This window comes from Lonchura striata, chromosome 27 (genome assembly GCF_050655825.1).
Source record: "Lonchura striata isolate lonStrDom1 chromosome 27, ASM5065582v1, whole genome shotgun sequence".
NCBI classification, from domain to species: domain Eukaryota; kingdom Metazoa; phylum Chordata; class Aves; order Passeriformes; family Estrildidae; genus Lonchura; species Lonchura striata.
In genome coordinates, this window is record NC_140729.1 from 3,039,048 (window position 1) to 3,062,740 (window position 23,693).

At 51.9% G+C, this 23,693-nt stretch overlaps 3 protein-coding genes across 4 annotated transcripts in view; 2 read left to right on the forward strand and 1 right to left on the reverse strand.

Moving 5' to 3' along the window:
• Nucleotides 1–9,821, forward strand: ODAD4 (outer dynein arm docking complex subunit 4). Its single transcript, XM_021532977.4, has 12 exons — nucleotides 1–122; nucleotides 475–606; nucleotides 871–1,024; nucleotides 3,195–3,256; nucleotides 3,929–4,085; nucleotides 4,842–5,066; nucleotides 6,217–6,424; nucleotides 8,124–8,210; nucleotides 8,406–8,602; nucleotides 8,773–8,873; nucleotides 9,085–9,163; nucleotides 9,579–9,821. Exons 1-12 carry the CDS (start codon nucleotides 15–17, stop codon nucleotides 9,647–9,649), a joined length of 1,581 nt encoding a protein of 526 aa, XP_021388652.2. The 5' UTR covers nucleotides 1–14; the 3' UTR covers nucleotides 9,650–9,821.
• CNP (2',3'-cyclic nucleotide 3' phosphodiesterase) lies at nucleotides 9,715–16,453 on the forward strand. The gene is given in 6 exon segments (XM_021532891.4): nucleotides 9,715–9,806; nucleotides 9,849–10,257; nucleotides 10,260–10,286; nucleotides 12,383–13,052; nucleotides 13,629–13,771; nucleotides 14,283–16,453. Coding segments are annotated over 6 exon segments (1,794 nt in total). The 3' UTR covers nucleotides 14,736–16,453.
• Nucleotides 16,385–23,693, reverse strand: part of DNAJC7 (DnaJ heat shock protein family (Hsp40) member C7) — a 21,575-nt gene continuing 14,266 nt past the window's right edge. The window contains exons 10-14 of one of the 2 annotated variants that reach the window (XM_021532890.4): nucleotides 22,900–22,973; nucleotides 22,416–22,562; nucleotides 22,063–22,215; nucleotides 21,531–21,593; nucleotides 16,385–21,217 (exon numbers count right to left, since the gene is read on the reverse strand). In XM_021532890.4, coding sequence (XP_021388565.4) covers nucleotides 21,180–21,217; nucleotides 21,531–21,593; nucleotides 22,063–22,215; nucleotides 22,416–22,562; nucleotides 22,900–22,973 — 475 coding nt within the window. In that variant the 3' untranslated portion in view covers nucleotides 16,385–21,179. The remainder of the gene's footprint in view (nucleotides 21,218–21,530; nucleotides 21,594–22,062; nucleotides 22,216–22,415; nucleotides 22,563–22,899; nucleotides 22,974–23,693) is intronic. The other variant, XM_085561911.1, reaches the window with a different exon arrangement.

The window sequence follows — 23,693 nt, forward strand, 5'->3', positions numbered from 1 at the left end:
GGCGCCGCGCAGCCATGGCGGGCGAGGAGCTGCCCGTGGTCTCCTTCGGGAGCCTCATGACCGAGGGCACGACCCTGGCCCGGCGCGGCCAGCACGACAAAGCTCTGGGCTGCTTCAATGACGTGAGGGCGCCGCGGGCACCGGGGGCAGCGGCGGGGATGCGGTTCGGTTCAGGCGGGGGGACCCGCAAGAGGCGGGGACACCGAGGGACGTGTCCCCGGGAGGGCTCGGCACGGGGGGTGACCCTGCACGGGGCAGTGCAGGGACAGGGCAGCGCCTGCAGCGCAAAAACGAGAGAAAACTCTTCAGTAAAATCCTTGTGGTTTTATCCTCATCCATCATCAAGATCCACGTGGGAACCGTGGCATCGAATACCTACGCTTGTGTGTTTGTGGCGTTGAGGCAGCACAGGTGACATTTCCGTGTGTGGTGACATGTCCAGCACTGGTGACGTGTCTGTGTCTGTGGTTCCAGGCACTGAAGCTGAGAGCAGGAGACAAGCACTGCCTTATCACCCGCTCCAAGTGCTTTCTGAAACTTGGAGACACCGAAAACTCCTTGAAAGATGCTGAAGCCTCGCTCCAAATTGACAATACGTTCTCTGAGGTAACCAGCTGAAGGGGGAGGAGGGGGATGGCCGAGAGCTGGCCTGGATCTGTGAGACCCTGCAGGGTCTGGGGCAGAGCTGTGAGGAAACTCCAGTCACTCCTGAGATTTCTGCTGCTCTCAGAGCTGTTGAGGTGCTCGGGCACCTCCAGGTCTGGCCTTTAACAGAGGCAAGTTGTTATACGCGTGCCTGACAGGAGTTACTTGAGATCCAGCAAAATTTCCCCTCATTTTATCAATTTCTTTCCCCAAATGTGGTTTTAGGGGCTTTACCAGAAAGCAGAGACGCTGTACACCATGGGGGACTTTGAGTTCGCGCTGGTGTTTTACCACCGAGGCCGAAGGCTCCGCCCCGACCTGCAGAAGTTCCAGCTGGGCATCAACAAGGCTGAGGAGGCCATTATCAACTGCATTGGGAGTAAGAAGTGTCGCTTTCTGACCCCCATGAGCCTGGACAATGCTGTTCAGGGCACGGCTGATGGCAAATCAGCTCTGCAAGTGACCCAAGAGCCCCAGAGCAGAGCCTCTCTCTGCTTCTGGCCTCGTGTTCTTTGTGGCAGACAAATCCAGGCAGCCCCACAAAGAGCCAGCCCTGCTCTTTTTTCCTTTTGTTCTTTCTTTCTCCCCTGAACACCTGTTCACACACAGGACCTGATCCCTTGAGTTGTGTAGGTAAATTCCCACACTCCAGTTTCCAAAATCATCATGGAAACTTTCCAGAGAATACGGACCAGAGCAGCTCATCTCATCCATGAGAGATTAGATGAGAGCAGCTCAGTACATGAGGGGAGCTGAGAGGGAAGTTGGAGACACTATTTACAAGGGCCTGGAGTGCCAGGACAAAGGGGAATGGCTTCCCTCTGCCAGAGGGCAGAGATGGATGAGATGTTGGGGAGGAATTCTCCCCTGTGAAGGTGGGGAGGCCCTGGCAGAGGTTGCCCAGAGAAGCTGTGGCTGCCCCATCCCTGGAAGTGTCCAGGGCCAGGCTGGAAGGGCTTGGAGCACCCTGGGATAGTGGAAGATGTCCCTGCCCATGGGAGGTGCAATTCTAGGGGATGGAACTGCATGAGCTCTAAAGTCCCTTCCTATCTAAACCATTCTGGGATTTCATGATTCTATGATCTACCTCCAGCACTAATTACAGAATCCATTTTGAGACCTTTATCCCTGTATTCCAAGCTTGGAATGCAATATGCCACGCTACCTCAGACTGGCCTCCTGAAATCCTGACTCTCCTCCAGTTTTCATTGCAAAAGAGCAGTGAAACTGTTGACTCTTGCAACCAGCTCTGCTTTCACCACTCCTGGCTCAGATCACTGAGCAGGTCCTGGAGAGACAAGAAAGGCCAAGGACCTCGTGGGCTTTAAAACAAACAGAAAACTCTTTTCACTTAGTTTTTCTCTCAGCCGTGCCAGCAGGCATGGACAGGACGTGTCCGACTGTGGGGCACGGACACACCTCACCTGGGGCTGCCACTGCTGACATGTGAGTGGAACACGTGTGCAGGGCTCCTCTGGGGCTGCCAAACCTGTGGGGTGGGTTGGAGCCTGTCCCTGCCCAGCACCTGGCACGCCCCTCTCACACCCTACACAGATTCCCAGGTAGGCCAGGGCCTCCCTCTCCAAAATTTCAAAACTTCAGCCCTCCCCCAGTGCCAGGGTTTAACACGTGCCAGTGGCACCAGAGCCTGCAGCACTTTCATATAGGATAGTTATTTAAAAAACAGGGAAGCTTTCCAAATCTGGCTTGCTTTCCTCCATTCCTGCTGCTTCCTGAGCTTAGCACAATGCTGAGATATTATCACAGCTCCAGCTGAAATCTTCCCAGCTCAATATCCCGAGGCAAGAGCTCTAACCACCTTTGGATCCCCTAGGCTGCAGGCACAAAAATGAATTAAAAAAGTAGAAAACTCTTCTTTTCAATCAGTCAGTAGCTGTGAGATGCAGGGAAACATAAAAACAAGCCAGCGTGGATCTGGATGTTTGAACAGTTGGGAAATGCACACACATGAACAGGGTACATCCCCAGGCTGCTTCCCTGGCTCTGCCTCCCCTGCATGGATGGGAACACCTGCCCCTGTGACCTGCCTGTGTTTGTGCTGCTGGTCTGGGCCCCAGGGCTGCCAAAGGGAATTCTGCAGCAGCTCAGAAGCTCTGTCCTTCCCTCAGACCAAACAAAGAACTGTTCCTCTCTCTTCCTTCCCAGGGTGCATGGTGGTACTGGGGTCAACTGAAAACACAATGGGCCTTTTGCCCTAATGAGTGCACAAACCTTTAAAATACCTTTCCTTCCATCTCATGCTCCAGCTGTGATCCCCTAGAAGAACCTGCATCCTTCTCCTTCAGTTTCCATGCAGGATGTACCCTGTCTGTAGGAATATTGCAACAGCAGCCCCCGGTGCTGTGTGAATTGAAACCCCAAGAGGAGCTGGTGGACAAGCTGCATTCCCTGCTCCCAGAACACACCAACACCCCCTATTCCATGGGAAAGGATTAGAAAACGTTGGGGTGAAACGGAACGTTTTGGGCTTGGCACCTTTTTTGGGCATTTTACTGGCAGCACTAACACTGACCCCTCTGTGTCTGCAGATCCATCCTCGGTGAAGCTGGAGGGCAAGGAGGAGCTGTGCTTTGTGAGCAGGCAGGCAGAGGTACAGCACGGGGCTCTTGCTGGACAACTTCTGGAGTTGTTGGAATGCTGAAATGGGCACCAGAGGAGTGACAGTCCCTGCAGGGACACGGCTGTGGGAGCAGGGGGCCTGCTGAAGGGTCTCTTGAGCTTTAAAACACACTGGCCTGTCATGAGAGTATTTGTCACCTGCTTCTAATGCAGGTCTGGCTCAAGGCACCCAGAATTTAAAGGGGAAGGCAGAAGGGCAGGAAGAGCCACCATGCAGGAACAAAACCTGGCATTTCTCCTCCAGCCCATCTCTGGGGTATGCCAGCCACCCATCTAATGAGTAACACCCCAGAGGTCAAAGAGTGCACAGTGAGCTCCAGTATTGACTTTGGGTTTACCTGATGTTTAAAGGTCACAGTTTTCATAATGGACACTTTCTTTATTGCTTCACTTTTGGATGCTCCGTTGCAGTAGTGTCTTATTCCTCTGAGAAGCCAGAACTAGTTCTTACCCTTTCTGTAATACCCTTGTGGTCCCCAGGGAGCACAACTGGCTGCAGAATTTCAGTTGCTCATGGCCAAAGCAGCTGGTGAGACACTTTCTGCTTTTATTTTAAAAAGATGTCTTATATGGAGTATAAGCAGAATTCTCATTCCAGTGTTCCCCACTGAAGTCCCCCATCTCCTTTTGTTTTTTTTTCTAGCTGCAGAGCAAAAAAGCCAGCCAGAAACAGCAAAACAAACCAAAGGATCAAAAGGATCAAAAACAGACAAAGAAGAAGAGTCCAAAAACAGAGCAACAGCTTCTGGGACAGCTTTATGCTGACAAGGCATACCTGGAGAAATTGCTCAAGGATGAAGGTGTTTCTCCTTCTCAGCAGATTCTATTTTTTTTCACCCCTTTTTTTTCTTCTTTATTTATTTTCTTCTTTTAAATCCATGTGACTCTTCGTTAGTTGTACCAGAGCTCACATAGCACATGGTGCTCACAGTGGTGGGGACACAGATATCTGCTCATGGGGCTGTGACTCTTCTGTGCCTTTGTTATAAATGCTGTTAAGGTCAAGATGCAGGAATGGGACAACAGTCTTATTTTAGAAAAAGGCACAAAGGTGATGCTCCTTAATTTGTATTTCTAGGGCACTTTTCACCCTGAAATAAAGAAGTGATTAAGATTTGGTTTACTCACAGGTTTTACAGTGTTGCCAGCACTAATTATACATGTGGGCGGTCTGGTTTGCAGGTAAAAGCCCTCTCAGTTTCCATCTGCCAGCCTGATCCACAGCACTGCTCAAAATGCTCTGTCAATACAGATGTGCCATACAGGTGTTCTGTCCCAGAGGACAGGTGCTCAGCACAGCTGGCCCCACTTACTGGGCCCCGTCCTGGCTTTAATCAGCAGATATGAGGCTGGAACACCAGCTCAGCTCACTGAACTACAAGAGTAACAGATTTTTTTTTTAGCTGCCCCATCATCTCAACTCTGGGGAGCACGGGACACTTTCATTTCCAGGACTGACTGTGTCAGAACAGAAAAACGTTCCAAATGAATTCCCCACTGAGCTGCAGCTCAGCTCTGTTGATTCTCACTTGGGTTCTACCTTCTCTTATTTCCAGACTTGATGCAGAGCAGCACAAGGCAGGGGATGAAAGTCATGGACCTGGTTTTGAGTGGCATCTCCTACCTGAACCAGCGGCGGGATTTCTGGCAGCAGCAGAAGCCGATTTACGCGCGGGTGTACGAGCGCAAGCTCCTGCGGCAGCGCCGGGCGCGCGGCAGGAAGGAGAAACCAGCCGACATTGCCAGGGCCATCGCAAAGGATATGGAGGACATCGAGCTCTGTAGGTTCCTGGCTGCAAAAGCTGAGTGCCTCCCACTGCTCTGGAGAGCTCGAGCTATTCCTGAGCTCTGCCTGAGGGTTTGACACTTCACCAGGTCTCAATTCCCAAGTATCACAGAATCCCGAGAGGGTTTGGGTTGGTGTCAGAATCTGAGGTATTGATGATTCCAAGATTGTAGAAAGTCTCTGTCTTTCTGCCCTGTTGCCATAGAAGAAACCATAATTCGTCTGTGTTGGTTTTCAAAGTTGTTTATTCTGGTTTATCTCTAACATGTTCTGCTGCCCTGCCCAGCTCTGTCCTGCAGGGCAGCGTGTGGGGCTCTGCCCTCAGTGGGATGTTACAAACATTAAATACCAGAAACTCCCTGTGCTATATTTACAATATTATACACCAGAAACTACCTGTGCTATATTTACAATAACGTGCCAATATCTGTCGCCTAGGTTGAACAGTGTGTCCCCAGCCTAAACCCAGTCCCCAGTTTCTGGTATATGTTACAAACATTATATACCACAAACTACCTGTGCTATGTTTACAATAACGTGCCAATGTAACATCCCTCAGTGGGATGTTACAGACATTATACACCAGAAACTCCCTGGGCTGGATTTACAAGAACGTGCCAATATCTGTCACCTACGTTGGACAGTGTGTCCCCAGCCTGAACCAACAGAAAAATGCCAAGACCACAGTGAGACATGGAGGGCATGAAGAAGGAGAAAAAGGACAAGGCACACCCAATTTCCTCCATCTTGTCCCCTTTGGACCCCTCATCTAGAATCCTAAAATTTTACTTTTGCACCTGTGCCACATCTAATTATTACTTCTATCAAACACTCAGAGCTTGTGATTCTTCCTGTAAGATTGAAAACTCTTTTCCATGGACAGAGATCACAGCCAATGTCTCTGGGGGCTCTGTCCAGGGGGGTTCCTGACCCTCTGTCCTGACCTCTGGACAGAGCCAGAGGGAAGCCCTGGGCTCCCACAGGTTGGAAGGAACCTTGAAGTTCATCCCGTTCCATCCCTCCTACCATGGACAGGGACACCTTCCACTATCCCAGGTTGCTCCAAGCCCCATCCAGCCTGGTCTGGAATACTCCCAGGGATGGGGAATTCACAACTTCTCAATGTCTCTGCTCCCTGTCCCCAGCACTGGCCAGAGGTTCTGCTGAGGAGAGCTGCAGGAAAGCTGAGCGTTTGCTGAAAAAGATACAAGCGTGGTCAGAGGATGAAGTTCCCAACAAGAATGAACTGATTGGGAACCTCCACAGCTGCATTGGGAATGCACAGTTGGCACTGGGACAGATGGAGGCAGCTCTGCGCAGCCACAAGATGGATCTGGATTGTGCCAGGCAGCAGTAAGTTCTGGGAAGTTCAGGTGGGTGGAGAAAGGGGAAAATGCCTCTGTGGGGGTGTTTTAGCATTAGGTAATGTAATTCTCACCTGGGGGGTTTAATAGCGTTACACATTCAGCTCTGCCTGAGTATTGGGGTCTGTGGTGACTTTTTATCTTCACTATTTCAAAACAAGGTGCCTGAATCAGATTTTTAAGGGCCCACAGCACAGGACACATCAGAACCTCTTCTGTAGCAAAGCAAAAGAACACAAGTCCCAGTTTCAGCACTTTAATCTTGAGCAGGTACTTTCTTCTCAGGAAGACCTGGGTTGAAATTGCTCCAGTTTTCTGCTACATTTTGTCTTAAACTTCTTTTCATAGAGACTATTAAGCATGGCTGGAAATAAAGGTCTCTTCCAGGTGCACTTACCTGTCTGCAGCACACACGGCTCTTCCAGCTGAACCACAGGGAGCAAAATGTAGTCTTAGATTTAGCAAGAGTTTGCAAAGCATAGCAGAAATCATGGCTTTAAGTGATTCATGTTTTGCAGTAGTCACTGAGCTTTTCAAACATCACTGAGTGGTTGTTTCTTATTGTAGTAGGGCATCCCCAGTGTGGGGATAATTAGCATTGTCTCCATGATTCTAGAATGCTGATAAATTGTTTTATTATACTATACTATACTATACTTATTCAGAAACTCATCGCCCTTGCAGACAGTCCAATACATACTAGATTAATCCTTGAATTTAAAACACCTATCATTATTAGCTAATTAAGAAATCACCCTTTAGTGAACAAATCTTCAAAACACATCCCACGTGTTCACAACAAGTACAACAAGTGAAAATAAGATTTGTTCCTCATTCTTTTCTCTAATCATCTCACAACCTTCCCTAGGACAATGCCTGGGAAATCTGTGTGCCTCGCTTTGTAGCTAGAGAGCTGCAGCCACAATTTCTCATTTTCAAAAACCCTTTTGGAAATGAATGTTGGTTTAGGAAAAGGAGCGGCGGGGACGGGCGGGCTGCGCCCTCGGGCGGCCGCAGCTGGGGACGCTGCTAATGACTCATTAATGACTCGCGTTAATGACCCCGTGACGGGGCTTTGAGCTCGGATCCTTACGGTCCCTTCCCACCCGAACCGGTCTGTGATTCACGAGTCCCATCCTATGCTCCCCGCACAAAGCTTTCTGTCTCTAAGGTAAAGGCAGGCAAAGCTGCTTCTGAAGATGAGAATGAGGATAATTAAGAAAAAGAATTAAAGCCCACAGGGTTTGTTATTGCAGAAAGAGCTGCCTGTCGCATGGAGCAAAGCTTGGTCCAAGCACAGGGTCAGACACATTGCAGGCACCTTTTTGGCTCTTTGCTTTGAAAGACAGAAATCATCCATAAGTGTCAGGGACACAAAGGGAAAAACAGAGGCAAAAAAAGTGGAAAGACTTTCCCAAGGACTGTCAGTTTTGCATTAAAATTAATACTAATCAAAGGCAAAGCTAAACCATTTCCCCTATGTCTCATGGGGTCAGCTGCCAGAGCTGTAGATGAAATCAAAAATCAACCTTGATTTCATGACTTTCAGCCTGACCTGGGCCCTTTACTTCCCAACACTTTTCTGAGGGCATGGGGAACACCAAAGGGACCACGAGGCTGAAGAAATGCAGAGCGAGTGAGGAACAGGACGATGTCAGTGCCACAATCCCTTTGTCTCCCTGTCTCAGCTTTCTGACCGAAGCCATGTCCCGGGCCCTGGACAACATCGGCCACGTGTACGCCCGAACTGGCAAGTTCCAGCAGGCCATCAACACGTATGTACAGCCCAGCAGCAAAGGCATCAGGGGCTTGGAGTGACCCAGGTGTTGGTTTTCCACTTGTGTGTTCTCACGGCAGCCAGGCCTGGGGAAATTTTCACACCTCAACCCTTTGCTATCAAATCAGTGTTTGAGCTGTAACTGTCCCCAGTGAAGTTTGGTAAAGGTTTGTCTGTCTTACTCTGCTTGAAGCTGGGAGGAGAAGATCCCACTGACCCTATCCAGCTTGGAGAGGGCCTGGCTGTTCCATGAAATTGGGTGGTGCTACCTCGAGCTGGATAAAGCTGAAGTAGCCCAAGAGTATGGCCAGATGTCCCTGGAGTCAGCAGATGAAGAGGGAGATGTGGAGTGGCAGCTCCATGCCACCGTGCTGGTGGCACAGGCACAAGGTAAACATGCAGGCACAGGTTTTGCTCTCAGGGTGGAGAAGCTTGTCTGAAAACATCTCTAGGATTTAACAGCCAAAGCAACTGCTCAAATCAAGCCAAGACTAGCTTGATTTCTTCTTATTGTTCTCCTGATCCTGGGCAAAACTAGCTGGTATCCTTGTCTGTTCCAGTGAAACTGAAAGATTACCGGTCTGCAATCCTGAATTTTGAAAAAGCTCTGGAGAAGGCGAAGCTTGTTCCCAGTGAAGCTGCTCAGAACAGCATCATTGCGGTAAGGGGGCTGCTGGGGGAGGAGGAGCTCTGGCAGCCTCTGTGAGTAGCTGTTATCCCAGCTGGGATACTCCAGCTAGTAGTACTGCAGAAATGCAGTTTTACAGCAGGAAAGGATTTGGTAATGATAGCAGACAGCAAAAGAAAACAGGAAAATGTTGGGTATGTAGCTGCATTTCTGGGGCTTTTATTAAGAATTTCATCTCTTTCAGGCCTTAGATAACGTGAGCAAAAGCTTCATTGCAGAGCTGAACAAAGGCCACAAAGACGAGATGGCTTCTTCACGTGAAGGTGCTTGTCATTCACACCTCTGCACCCAGAAATGGGAAAAATCCCCACTCTCCTGTTGTTGCTGCACATCAGCAGCACCTAAGAATTCCCACAGAACCCATTTCCTCGCAAGTATTGAATTCAAATCTTGGTGAAGTCCAGGACTGCTTCAGCTGTGCTCCCAGCTTAGAGATAGCCGCGCTCCCCGAGTGTCCCCTGCAGGCTGGCCCGGTCGGTGTCACCGGCAGCCCGGCCCTGCCCCGCCGCTCCCGGGGCTCGGGGAGGGTCCTGGCAGGGCGCTGTGCCCGCAGCCCCCGGGGCTGCTCCCGCAGGCCGTGCCGGGAGCGAGAGATTCTCGGTGAGGGTAAGGGAGCCTTTCTTGTGCCCAACTGCTGAGTTCTAGGACTTGGCTTAAGTTTTCCTTTTCCCTTCCCAGACCGCCTCTTCAGCAGTGAAAACACAAAAACCACCACTGAGAATGGGGAGGAGAAGGAGAAAAGGAGTTGAGATCAAGAGCCATAAGAGGAAGCCAGAAACGACACATAAGCAGACAGAAATGATACATAAAAAAGATGGAAACGTTAAAGGAGGGAAACGGACAAGGAAATAAAGGAAAGCAGAGGGGTAAAGTAGAGCCTAGGGGGGAAGTTGAAATAAATATTGAGTAAGCGTCATACCCAGCACTGGAGTGATGTGTCCCTAGCAGGGAAGGAGCCGGTCCGAGCTGCCGCCGTTCTCGGAGCGCTGCTGCCCCCCGGCCCGTGGCCCCGGCAGCATCCCCGGGACTGTCCCGGCAGCATCCCCGGGACTATCCGGCAGCATCCGAAGGACTGTCCGGCAGCATCCCCGGGACTGTCCCGGCAGCATCCGAAGGACTGTCCGGCAGCATCCCCGGGACTGTCCCGGCAGCATCCGAAGGACTGTCCGGCAGCATCCCCGGGACTGTCCGGCAGCATCCCCGGGCCCGGCTCGCCGCGGCCGGGCGGGGCGGAGGGCTGAGCCCCGGGGAGGGTCCGGCCCGGCCCTCGGGGGCGGGCGGGTCCCGGGGCTATGAAAGGAGCCGCGGCCGCGCCCGCCCCAGAGCCGCTTCCCCGCCGCGCCGCTCCGCACCGGCGGCCGCCCCGGAGCCGCTGCCCTCACCATGGTAAGCGGGGCCGGCGGGATGGGGATCGGGACTAGCACCGGGATCAGCACCGGGATCAGCACCGGGATCGGGGCTGCCGCTCCCCCGGCAGAGGTTCCGATTCCCAGAAAGGCGGAAGCGCCGGCGGCGTTGCCGACCCGTGGGCGCTGGGTCCGGGGGCCGCGGAGGCAGCCGGGCCCCGAGAACGGCCCCGGGGGCCGCGGCTCCGTCTCGGGGGTCCCGGGACACTCTGGGGGCTGCCGGGGCACGGACATCCCGGGGCCGGGAGCGATCGCTCCTTCCACGCGAGCCCCTGTTCCACGGGGAGCGGGAGACAAGCGGCAGCTTTGTGGGGGCGGCGGGGGGGCCGGGCCCGGCTCAATGGGAGATTGTCCGGCCAGACCCCGCTGCCCCGGGCTCTGCGGAGCCTTTGTCCGCCCGGCCCGGCCCGTGAAGGCGCCCGTTGTCCCCGAGCCGGCGGCGAACAATGGCCCGGGGGGGCCCCCGCGATTGTTCCTTTGTTCACGGGGCTGAAAAGCGCCTCAGTCCCCTCAGCAGCTGCCGCGGCAGAACAGCGGCCCCGGTCCCCGCCCGCGGGACGGCCCGGTGCGGGGACAGCCCGGTGCGGGGACGGCCCGGTGCGGGGACGGCCCGGTGCGGGGACAGCCCGGTGCGGGGACAGCCCGGTGCCGTCGCTGCACCAGCTCTGGCTGTGCGACCCCCTGGCAAACGGGGCACATGAGCTGCGAGAAGGAGCAGCGCTCCAGGGAACTCACCGCTTCCTCCTGCGTGAGCGCAGCGAGCCCCGAGCCCGCGGGGGAAGCAGCGCGGGGGTCGCCGGGGAGCCCGCAGGTTCCTGCTGCTCTCAGCGGCTCCTTTGGTCCCGTCTGGGTGCGAGGCTGCAGCTGAGCCCAGGGCAGGCAGTGCCCGTGGGAAATGTGGGGGTCCTGCTCCTGCTGCCAGGGCATTTGGAGCCAAAACCCACCTGCACCTTCTGGAATAAAGAGATGGGGAAATCGGCATCTGAAAAGTGTTTTTTAAAAGCTGTGAACTGGGAGCACATTTTTCTGGCCCAGGCAGAACAGTTATGTTTTATGTAAAACTTCTCGGTTTTTGAATTAAAGGCAAAAACTCACTTCTTGGGCATCCCTCCCACGGTCCAGTGGGTTGCAAGCTGGCACGGCCCACGGGCAGCTGAGGGGGGTGGAAAGTTCATGTATTGACCCAACAAGCATCTGCCTTGTTGATACTATTGAGGACTCTCACAGCTGAAGAAATCCCACTTTTCCTTTCAGTCCCGTGTTTTCCCAGGAGAAATTAATTCCCTGCTGGGAATTAATCTGGGATTCTGCTAACAGGAGCTGCTGGCAGGAGGGGAGGGACAGCCCTGCCAGCTCCCAGCGGCATCTCCCGCTCGCTGCTGCCAACCGCGAGTGTTTCATTTCTTTCAGCACTCGAGGTTTCACTTTCGAGTTCCGCCTCGCAGCTGCTGCTGGGAAGGGTTTGGCTTTCCTGGAAGCCTCAGTTGCTCTTTCCAAGAGGAGCCCAAATTTGCTCCTGTCAGGCACTCAGCTGCTGATCCTCCGTGGTGCTCAGAGGGAGACAGCGCCATCCTTGCATGCTGCTCTAGGAAAAAGCCTCTTCCCTGGAATAGTTTGTGATTCAGGTGAAGGGACAGGAGGGTGGCAGCTCACAACCTGCTGGGACTTTCAGTTCCCCTTGGGCTCCTCCATGGGTCACTGCCCCTCGCATCCGGCAGCCACAGGTGTTTGTTCAAGTGTTCAGACTGAATGTGCCACAGGAAGAGCTCTGCCTGGGCTGGGGCTTTGTGGCAGCTCGTGGTGCCTGAGAAAACCCTTCCTAGTGGGGCAGGACAGCAGCTGCTGAGGCCAGAATGGGGAGCAGAGCTGAACTTTCAGCCCTTGGGTGGGATGCAGTGGATCCCTGCTGTGTGACCAGCCAGAGCAGCTGTGGGAGGTGTCAGCTGAGCAGGGCACCCAAGTGAGGGAGTGTGGGGGAGATGCTCCCTTTCCCCATCCTTTCCATTAAAGGTCCCAGCAGGGCCACATTGTCTCTGGGGTTCCTGCCCTGCAAAGCGTTTTCTCCTTCCATTTCAGAACAGAGGCTTTTCCAAGAAGAGTCACACTTTCCTGCCTAAAATATTTAGAAAAATGTCTACTCAATCAGCAAAAGAGAGACCTGAGAGTTTGCATTTCCCATTCCTGGATGATGAAGACACCATCTCCACACTCAAAGAATCCAAAACCTTTTTCATCCTGCGGGGCCTGCCTGGCAGTGGGAAGTCCACCCTCGCCCAGGCCATCCACGATCGGTACAAAGACGCCTCCAAGGTCATCTCTGTTGATCACTATAAAATTACACCATTAATAAGAAGCTCCATTCCCGAAGAGTACTCCAAGGTGGATGAGGATCTAGTTGACTATTGCAAACGGGAGATCAGCGTGATTGTTTTGGATGACACTCACCATGAGCGGGAACGGCTGGAGCAGCTCTTTGACATTGCTGACAAGTACCGGTACAAAGTCATCTTCGCCGAGCCCAAAACCCCGTGGCGCTTGGATTGTCCCCAGCTAAAGGACAAGAATCAATGGAAACTCTCTGTGGAAGAGCTGAAGAAGATGAAGCCAAGCTTAGAGAAGGAATTCCTCCCCATGTATTTCGGGTGGTTTTTGAGCAAAAGAAGTTCGGAGATCCTGAGGAAGGCTGGCCAGGCATTCTTGGATGAGCTTGGGAGTCTCAAAGCCTTCAAAAAGGAGAGTAAATACTGTATGTATAGATGCTGTCTTAGCATGTTCTTTCCTGTTGATGTTAACAAGTCTGATTAGCTTCAAAAGTCAATTTCTAATACTGCCAGCAAGAAAAGCTTTTTAAAGCTACTAACCTGGTGTTCATAGTGGACAAAGTTGTTTTTTTAAGTAAAAACAAATTAAAGAGCTTTTCCCAAGTCTGTTTAGGTCTGGCCCCACAGGGCACTGAGCTCAGGTGGCAGCAGCAGGACAGGAAATCCTGGGTGTCCCCTGGTTCCAGGGGGCTGGGTGGGAAAAAGGCAAAGAGAGAGAAATGGGAAAGGCTGAACAATCCCGTCCCTCAGGGGACTCTCACATCATCAGGTTTAAGATGAGCCACGATGAAGCACAGGAGATTCCTTCTGTTCTCTGGCTCCATCTGCTGTGAGCCTGGGAGGAGAGAGGGGTTTGGTTTCCCACCCAGTGCTCCCCAGCAGTCAGAGAGACAAGGTGGGATGGCTGGGATGGAGAAGGGAGCTGAGATGGCACCAGGGCTCGTGGATTGACATCAGGGGGATCACTTTGTGACAGTGACATTGTTTAACTATATCTGCAGTTCCTTCTGCTATTGAAGATCCCAAAATAAAAATAGATCTCACCAGTTACTTTGTGAAGAGGCCACCTGGGGTCCTGCACTGCACCACCAAATACACCGAGTTTGGAAAAGCAGCCGGAGCCGAGGAATACGCGCAGCAGGAAGTGAGTGTTGGGGTCCCACCTCCTCCCCACACCCCTGTGTCCCCTCCCCAGTGGGGTGTCCATGAGCCTGGGAGAGGGTTGGGGATGGGCTTTGCTCTGACCCAAGAGGCCAAATATAGGGACAGGAGCTATGTCCATGTGGCCTGTGCAGAGGAAACTCCAAATTGTGGACATGGTGATTGTTTCCGATTTCCAAACAAAATATTCCCACTTTCCCCAGTCACACATGACTTCCAGCATCATCTCTGACAGCTTGAGCTGAATGATGATGAATTGAGTTATTTAGATTCCCAGATCAATTATTTCAGAGCACGTAAGTCCAGATTAAATACTGGAATTCGTGAAGGACAAAAAGAGCTCTGAATCCACGGAGCTGGGACATCAGCCACTGACCTCTCCTTGCTCTGGGTATTTTGACCGTGTCACAGCAAGCCATGAGCAGCCTGGGGACAACGTGCAGCCCCACCCACAGGCACTAACGCTGCCCCGTGTGCGTGTCCCTCTCCTCCAGGCCGTGAAGGCTTCCTATGGCAAAGCCTTCACCCTCTCCATCTCGGCTCTGTTCATCACCACAAAGACTGTCGGGGCTCGCATCGAGCTGAGCGAGCAGCAGCTGCAGCTCTGGCCCGGGGATGCTGACAAGATCCTGCCCACGGACAACCTCCCGCGGGGCAGCCGGGCCCACATCACCCTCGGCTGCGCCAACGGCGTCGAAGCCGTCCAGACGGGGCTCGACCTGCTGGAGTTCGTGAAGCTGGAAAAGGCAGGGAACAAAGGGGAGCAAGTGGGGGAAATTGGAGGAGGGAAACTGCTGTATTTTGATAACGGTATGTGGATGCTTGTGCTGTCTAAAAAGATTGCTGTGAGGGCGATTTTCTCGGGATACTATGGGAAGGGAAAACTCGTGCCAACGCAGAGCACCAACAAACGGGGCGCTGCTTTTAGCTCCTGCACCATCATCTAGGAACACAGGCAGGGCAGCTCCTCGGTTTGTTTTTAAAAGGCAAGTAACTCCTGTAACCTTAAAAGTGTAAAGAGAAATAATTCTACCTTTACTAAAGTCAACCCTCCTGCCCACCCCAGCGTGAAGCCTCTGGGGAGTTATCAGCCTCAGAAAAGGAAGAAAACAAGCAACTCCTGACTGAAACTGTCATGGATTTTAGTGTGAGTTTTGGAGGGAACCTGCTGGGGTGTCCTGCTTGTTTTCTTCCTTGGAGAAAGATCAACTCTGGGGCTTTTATTGCTTCCCTCTGAACCACAATCGTTAGATCTTTACCTGTTGGCACTGACCAAAGCCTGCCAGTCGCTGGTCTGAAGCCAAGGGAGCTGCAGGATATCCCTCCCCTCCCACACCCAGGGACTGACATTGGCCCTTCTGGCAGCTGATGACAGAACTAGTGAGACCCAGGCCTGGGTCACTCCTGTCAGGAGTCCTGTCCTTACCAAGGGTCTGGCCCCTAAGGACAGACCTTGCTGAGGGCAGTGGGTCCTGGCAGCCCAAATCACAGCTGCCCAGTGGACTCCATCCCAGCTCCTGCCCCTCTGCCAGGAGGAGGGCACAGTGCCAGGTGATGTCTTAAAGACACCAACCATGAACTTTGGTGAAATCAAGTGAAACACCAGGACAGGGAGCCACTTCCCTCCACCTGGGCTCGACCAAGCACCATCCCGTGTCCTGTAGGGAACAATCCTGCCTTGGCAGGGAGTGGAAAAGATGAACTAACATCTTTTCCATCTTATTTGATAGAAACTAAAATCATGTCTGAAGTACAGAACTGGACTTCATGCAAGATTTTACTCCCTTCCTCTAATGCACTTGAATGTTAAGAGTTAGGCTGGAGTAACCCCGTAGTGTAGGAAGTGGAGGCACTGTAACCATGTAACTCACATCTGCTCGATTCTAAACCCCAGCTGGAAGTTACTGACCCAGCACTTGTGTCATTAAATCTGTTTTATTGAAACTTGGGTTTGTGCTCTGCCAGGCCCTGGCCCAGCAGGGCGGTGGCTCCTGGGCATTGTTTAACACAAAGCTCCACTAACAGCCCCAGGTCAGGTCCCAGCTCGACCTCCTGCTCTGGCTCAGGGTCTGGGGAGCAGAGTGACATTAACCCACACTAACACTGTAAATACTGACTGTGTTTGAGGCGTGGGCTGGGCTGGGGCTGGCGCTGGGCACAGCCCACCCCGAGTCCAATGTTGCTGGGGCAAGGAGCATTTCTCTCTGAGTGTTGAGGCCAAAAGCAGGGAGAGCTTTGGTGCTTTTCTGGTACCAAACACTCTGCCATGAAAGCAAAATACTTCCTGCTGATCAGAAGCAACGGATAAGAATAAATTCTCATTATACCATAAAATAGTGAGCTATAAACCCACCCAGAGCACCTGTGACCCTTCATGGAGAAACCCCTCCAAGCTTCTGCACTGGCAGCAGCCGAGTGCTTGATGCTCAGCCAGGGCCTCTCCTGACAGAACCTCAAGGGTTTGTTCCACCAAAGCTTTACAAGGTATTTGCCAGCACCTGGCTGAGCCCACACCCCCAGCGCCCAGATCACTCCAGCACTGGAATATGCAGCTGGAACATCTCCTTCATCTGCCTGTTCAAGAACAACAGTGACATTGTCGTCGTTTGAGTTTTTATTAGTTTGTACATCATATACAGTTTATAATAAAGTAAAACCGATTGCATATGGGTCTGCTCAGGCTGATTTCCCATACAAACACGGCATCAGGAGTTCTGCTAAGGAAGTAAACAACAAATATTCACATTTTTACCATTCACATCCTAGAAAGGTCCAAGAGGGACAGTTGGTACCGATGCGGAGCCCGGCTGGGAGAGGATGAGGAGTTTGGCAAAGCAATGGGACAGCGATTGCTCCATGCAATTCCCCTTTCCTCCCAGGGAAAGGTTGAGCTATGTACACTGAGGTAAACATTCCGAATTCCAATTCAGATAAATACGGCAGCGCAGGGACAAGCTCCTCTCCAAGTGGCTTCGCATCGGTGCCTGGATTTGTCCTGACTGTTCCATAATGTTGTGACACACGTGCACTGTGGGGCTCTGGGTGCTCCTCCCGCGGCCCCTCGGATGCTGCCTCACACCACACTCTGTTCACACGAGCCATTAGGGGACAGTGGGGACAGGGCTGGGCAGTCAGACAGGCTGGGATGGCAGCCGGGCTGCTCATCCCACGGATCCTGCCCTCCTGGGCCACCCCTGAGCTCCAGCTCGGGTGCAGTGTCCCAGCTCCCAGCAACAGACCAGAGCTGTCCCTCCAAGCTCAGATCTGGGTAAGGGAAAATGCCCAGCACTGCTCCAAGAAGGGATAACCCCATCCATGAAGGTGGGAGTGGGGAGAGCTGGGCCTGGCCAGGAAGGCCAAAGCATTTCACATCAGCTCCCACAGTCATGCAGGGACCCAGAATGGCCCCACAGAGCCAAGGGCAGGGACAGCCACCAGCTATTGCTACCTACCCCTGCCACAGCTCTGCCACAGCTGCCCAGGGACTAGCACTGCTCCAGGGACATGGGAGGGTGCAGCACACAGTTGTCCTGTTCCCTAGGGAAGAGGAGGGGAAAGGACAAGGCACGAATTCAAACAGGATGAAAACCATCCATTAGAAATAAGAGAATATCTGGAGTTATTACTGAAACTGAGGAGGTCATTTGGAAATGGCAAAGCAGCACACGCCCAACCCTGTGGCTGGCTGATGGCTGCAGATCCAGGGCCAGTGTGGCTGGACAGGGACTGGCACCAGCCTCCATGTCAGACACACCACAGCAGCGTCCACTCTGTATCAGCAGATACAGAGAGTGGAGGGGCCCAATATTCCATGGATAATTCTCTTGTACCTGAAAAATTTGTCTTTCTCCCATTTTCCAACCTGCATTTCTGCATTTACAACAGCTAGCAGCACTGGGGATTCTGCTCACTGAACACTCCCAGGATGAAAAACAAATCAGGTACATTTCTGTGCAGCCAAAGCAATGAGGAACCTTAAGAGGGCGGCCAGAACCTCCTGAATGGACTTCACAGCTTTTCAACCCAAACTATTCCATGAATCTCAGCACAGCCAGACAAAACCACATCCAAGGCAAAGCCTAAGAGCCAAATAATTCCTAATCTCCCTGCCAAAACTGCAGTCCTACAGCAGAGCCCGCACATGCCAGCTCTGCCCACAGCCACACTCCTCACACACTTCTCTTCACAACTTTCCCAGAGAAGCTGACAGCCACTCCCCAGCTCTCGAGCTGTTCCGAGCATCTACTGCAACTCAGCTGGTGGAAGATGGCCCCTGGCACACCAACCTGGTCTGGCTCTCAGCCACAGCGGCTCTGCTCCTTCCAGGCCCTTCCTGTTGGCAGCAGCTCTCACAGCACCACCCATTCCCCCTTGGAGACCCCGGGCAGGAGATGCCAGGCTCAGAGTCACACCAAAGCCTGTCCATGCCACCATGCCTGTGCCTTGGGCAGCCCCCACAGCACCAGCTCCTGCACCTCTACATGCTCTTTGTCCTTCTGGGAACAGTGCAGGCATAGTGCAGGCTTGAAGGTGATCATATGTGGTCTCTGTGGCAAATCCCTGTGGCCAGTGACTCCCGTGGGGCTGGTGACTCCTGTGGGGCTGGTAGCTCCTGTGGGACCGGTGGCCTCTCCACATTGGAGGGCTGCAAGTGGCTGGAGCACTGGCACTCAGCTTCCCTGTAGCTACCCCCAACCACAACCCATGGACAATGTCCTGGAACCACCATGTGTGGAGGCAGCACTCCAAGCAATGCACAGCTGAGTCCATTTTTTGGAAAGAAGCAGAGTTTTGTCTCCCCAAGCCGTGCTGGGACACGGTGGAGGTCACAGTGCCACTGGGCACTGCTGCTGCCCTGAGGTGCCACGTGCCTCCAAGCCCTGCTCTGTGCTGGGGGAACAGGCACTGCACAGGGCCTGAGGCACTCCAGGCTAGTGGAAGATGTCCCTGCCCATGGCAGGGGGTTGGACTTGACAGCCTTTAAAGGCCTTCCAGCCCAATCCTTTCCACGGTTCCACACATTTGCCTTCACCTTGGTTCACGTAACAACACGCTGTAGAAAGTCTTGGCACTCACCATATGAATATTTAACTACATTAAATCATGCATTCATGTACAGATTATAAATAGCTGCTGTATACATTTTCTCTCCCAGAAGCAGAGCCATTCCACTCCTGTGCTCCAAGGAACGGGCTCACTCAGCCTGGAGAGAAGGAAGGAGGAAGGAAGCTGGTCACACTTCCCTGGGACAGGGGAAAATGAGAATAAACCCAGTGACAAACACAGAACACAGCTCTGCTCAGCAACAGGAGACTGAGAACAGCCCAAACTGTACAGTGACATCCACACACACACACACAGGACGAGATGTCATGGAACCAAAATGCCACTAAACTCTTGTAAACTCTGATTACAGTGCCAGGAAAGCTGGGGAAGCATCAGTGTGCATAGACCAGTATTTCAGTACCCCACGTATTCACCATTTCAGAGCCTGAAAAGTGCCAGGTCCCAGCTGCTTCTGGTGCACCTGGGCGGGTCCATCCCTCACACCGGTGTGAACAAACGTGGGAGAGTCAGGTTTTGAAAGTAACTCAGCACTGGTTCACTTAGAAAACTAAGTTTCAAACGAGTTGTAAAATACTCTATTCTGCAGTGCTAAAATTTAAGCCCTTAAATTTTCCTTCTATGAAAGCAGATTGTCAAGAATCCTGACCAAACACCACAGCAGGACCACCACACGACCTCGTGGCCCTGCAGCAGTCCCTGTCCTGCTGGAGGGCACACCCAGCCCTCAGGAGGGAGGAAGACAAAGACCTGGCATTCCGAGGGATCACCTCGTGCAATGAGCTCCCTGCAGTGTTTGCTCTGCTGCGGGAAGGCAGAGCAGGTGTTACACAGAGTCACTGGGAGGTTCTCTCAGCACAGCCCAGCCTGCGTGCACAAACATGCATTCTCTGAGCAAACTCCAGCCTCCAACAGCCCCACACTGCCAGGGTCAGCCCAGGACCCCCGGCCACAGCCCCTCTGCTCCTCACTGAGCACCAGTTCAGGACCCCCAGCCATGGCCCCACTGCTCCTCTCACATCCCAGACTGAGCACAACCTCCAGGGACTGGGCCTGACAGCACCAGGCTCCAGAACCCGCCAGCCAGGAGCTCACACAGGGCACCTGGACAAAAAGGTGCTGTCCATGCTGTAGAAAAAAGGGGAATTCCAGAAGCAGAGCTCTCTCCCAGCTGAGATTCTGCTCTATCACCACCTTTTAGGCGAAAAATAAAACTGCTAACAGGCAGTGCCCCACACCAAAGCCACCAGGACACAGCTCCAGGCTGGAAGCTCATCCATCCCTCCAGCTGCTGTCCTGACACTGCACAAAATAAAGTACAGACTGTCAGTTCACAGCTGGACTTTGCATTTTCTTGCTGCTTTGGAGGAGTAAATCACTGCTAGAGGAAAACCACTCAACCAGGTTAACTAAACACAAGCTGCTGCACACCAAGAGCTCGGCACATCCCAAACCACTCAATCCCTGCCTGGAATTCACTTGGCATTGAAAGACTCACCCATGTCATGGATCAGTAACAGGAAATCACACATCAAGCTCAACAAAATCAAGTTTAGCACAAATATAAAATATTCAAGTGGATTAATTTAAAAAAGTACAGTGAAGGAATTCAGCCCAGAGCAAATTCAATATTCCCTTAAACAGGACAATCTTGGGAACACAAAGCCCTTAATTCCAGCTGCATCACAAGGAATTCTCACATAAGCTGCTCTTTAAACTCTAAGCAGCATTTCTCTGATACAGAATTGTAAGCTCACATGTTATCACGGAAGTTTAATGCCCAAGTGGGCCTTGCTGGGAGAACCATGGAAAAAAAAAAAAAAGAAATAAAAAGAGACAAGAAGCCAGGCTTGCAGATGAAATGGGATTGTATGAAACTGGATTGAGCCTTGGCAGTATTTCCAAAAGATTAAGATAACTTACAAGTTACTCCAAACCCTGGACATGCTGCTTTGGAGGCAACCAGAACAAACCAGGAATTATTTCTCCCTCACACATGTGGAGATTCTGGGAAGATTCCAGGAAATCCTCTGTGTTGAGGGGCAGAAGCAGCTGAAAGCACGGGCCAGCATGAAGGGACCAAAAGATTCAAAGCTTTATTTATTTTTTTTTTAATAAAGTTAACAATAAAACAAAATTCACAAGCCTTCCCCTCCTGAGCTGGTTTCCTCTTCACACACACAACACACAAACAGAGGCTCCAACCCAGAAATGAAACTGCTCTAAGGACAACGAGACGTGATGGAGGAGGAGTCTGGGGCTGTCCGTATTCGAGGTTAAAAGAAGCAGATCAGGTATGTGTGGTTTGATTTGTGTTTGTTTGCTTCTTAGCCAAACTGGAAAAAGAAATTTCCAGGCCCAGAAGCTGAAAAAGAAAATGGAAGATAATCAGGACTTTTCAAATCCAAATTGGTTTAGTGCAATCCTAAGCAGCACATGGATGGCCCAGCCCACACACAGCTCCAGAATGAGGAGTGCCCAAGTTTGTGACTTTGGAACCCAGAACCAGAACCAGCCACCAGCTGACACTGTGCAGGTAGAACTTGGAAATAGCTCTTAGATTTGTGCAACAGCCAAATGCTCTCCTCAAGCAGCACATCCACTGGGAGCCCCAGCTGCCCTGCCAGGGGATCTGTGTACTTACGATTCCACAGCTGGGAGGAGAACATCTCACCTACCTTCAAAGCTGAAGCCTCCTGGCCCACTGAAGAAGGCCTTGAAGATGTTATTTGGATCAAATTCTACAGGGAAGAGAAGGAATTCATGAGCTGCAGCAAAACAATCATCACATTCCTATAGCCCAGAAGCTGTCAGCTCACTGAGGCTCCAGAGAGTGTCTCAGAAGGGGACACAGGGCTGGCTCCCAGCACCTGGGGCCATGTAGTGACCACAAACAGGTAAAACAGCTGTCCCAGAGAGAACCAGCCACTGGGCAGCCTAAGCATCTGGATAAACAGCATTTAGGGACTCACAATTACACTATTTACCACATCCTGTGACAGATTACTGCCCAATGGCAGCTACTACCCCACCAGCTGAGCCAAACCCAGCCGTGTCCCAGCTAGAACCACTCAGTGCAGCCCTGCCATCCCAATGTTAAATCAAGTCATTTCATGGAACCATTCCCAACAGCAGGCTTGCTCTAGGCAGACTCTTAAGGGTCTGATTTGTTAAAGGCTGCCATGGCAGAATATTGTAAAAAACACTGACCTCCCATGTTTAATCCATCCTCTTCCAAATCCTGCCCACTGTCATAGCGGGCCTTCTTCTTGGGATCTGACAGGATGGTAAAGGCTTCACCAACCTCCTTAAATTTCTTCTCTTCTTCCTTCTGTACTTCTGCACTTGCTCCACTGTGTCTGTCTGGGGATACACAAACAAGCAGGAAAAAGCTTTTAATTTCTAGTGCAAATGGATAAAGTTAAACACTCCCAAGCTCCTGTCCGCAGAACATGCTCCATATCTGTGGGGTCAGAGCTGCTATTTCCCAGAAATTCCTTCTTCCACACGCATTTCTGCCTCAGTGATGGCTACACAGGGCACATAAGGACTGCTGTGGATACCTGGATGGTGCATTAGTGCTCGTTTCCTGTAAGCCTTCTTGATCTCATCTTCAGAGGCATTTTTGTTCACCCCCAGGATTTTGTAGTAGTCTTTCCGTTTGCTCTTTTTCAGTTCCACTTGTGCATTCTTTAGCAGCTGCTTGTGTTCTGGAAAGGAGCACAACACCAGAGGGGAGGAGTTACTGCACCCCTTCCACTTCAGGCCACTCAAAAAGCAAGGGGACAGTCAACACAAGAACCAAAACCAGACATTCTGAACCTAGTGCACTGCCTTGGACACAAGCTGAATTATCACCTCAGCATTCAGAGCTGGGAGAGAAACCAGACCAGAGACAGGGATTCCAGTGCTTCTGAGGGCTTCTCCATATTGTCCTGATGGGGTATTAGGCTGCAAATCACAACATATTGTAGGGGAAAAAAGGAACAACAAAAATAATGCCAGTTCAGGGAAACTTGTGCACACACAGAGTGCCTTTGTGCTCACCTTTTGTTTTCTCTGTCTGATAAACCTTCTCATAGTCTCTTACAGCATCTTCATATTGCTCTGTGTCCATGTAACTGTAGAAAGAAACACTTCCTGGTGAAGATGTCCTTCACAGGAGCATCAGAAAGGGTTCAGTACAGGCTGTCTGGGTGGATGTGGATTAAGAGAAGAGCTCTGGACTGCAGCAGACCTCAGAGGAGCCCATACTGCAGGGAGCCCTGACACTTGTGGGAAGCCCTGTCACAGGATCCTGCACTCTGGGCTCCAAGGGGACACTGTAACCTCCTTTGGCAGCACAAATTCTGCTTTAATGCCCTGATAATTCTCATATGCAGCTGCAGGAACTGATCTCAGCCAGCCTGAGCTCCAGGAAGCTGGTGCAGGGTCAGAGCTGGCACAGAGCTTCACACTGGCAGTGTTGGTCAGGAATGACAATCCTGGCACCTCTGAGGGACGTCTGCTGCCCCTCAGCTTTACTCACACATTACCTACTCACTGTAACATAGCAATTACAGAGATGGGAGGTTGGAAAAGATTGATCTTGGAGGTCTTTTTCAATCTCTGTTTCACAGTCACTGTAAATTTGCAATTGCAGACATGGAGAGAGAGGGGCTCTCTGGAACAGAATGTCTATAAACACAGTCAGTGTCTATAAACACAGTAAGATGAGTCAAGTCTTAGAACAAATCCTCCCTAAATCCTGTTCAGATCGGACATGAGGACAAATTTCTTCACTGGAAGGGTGGTCAGGCATTCAAACTGGTTGTCCAGGGGGTGGTGGAGTCACCATTCCA

Coding starts and splice junctions, on each gene's coding strand:
- ODAD4 (XM_021532977.4), top strand. CDS start 15: ATGGCGGGCGAGGAGCTGCCCGTGGTCTCCTTCGGGAGCCTCATGACC. Junction 6,425..8,123: donor CTGGATTGTGCCAGGCAGCA/GTAAGTTCTGGG, acceptor TCCCTGTCTCAG/CTTTCTGACCGAAGCCATGT. Junction 8,603..8,772: donor GCTGGTGGCACAGGCACAAG/GTAAACATGCAG, acceptor TGTCTGTTCCAG/TGAAACTGAAAGATTACCGG.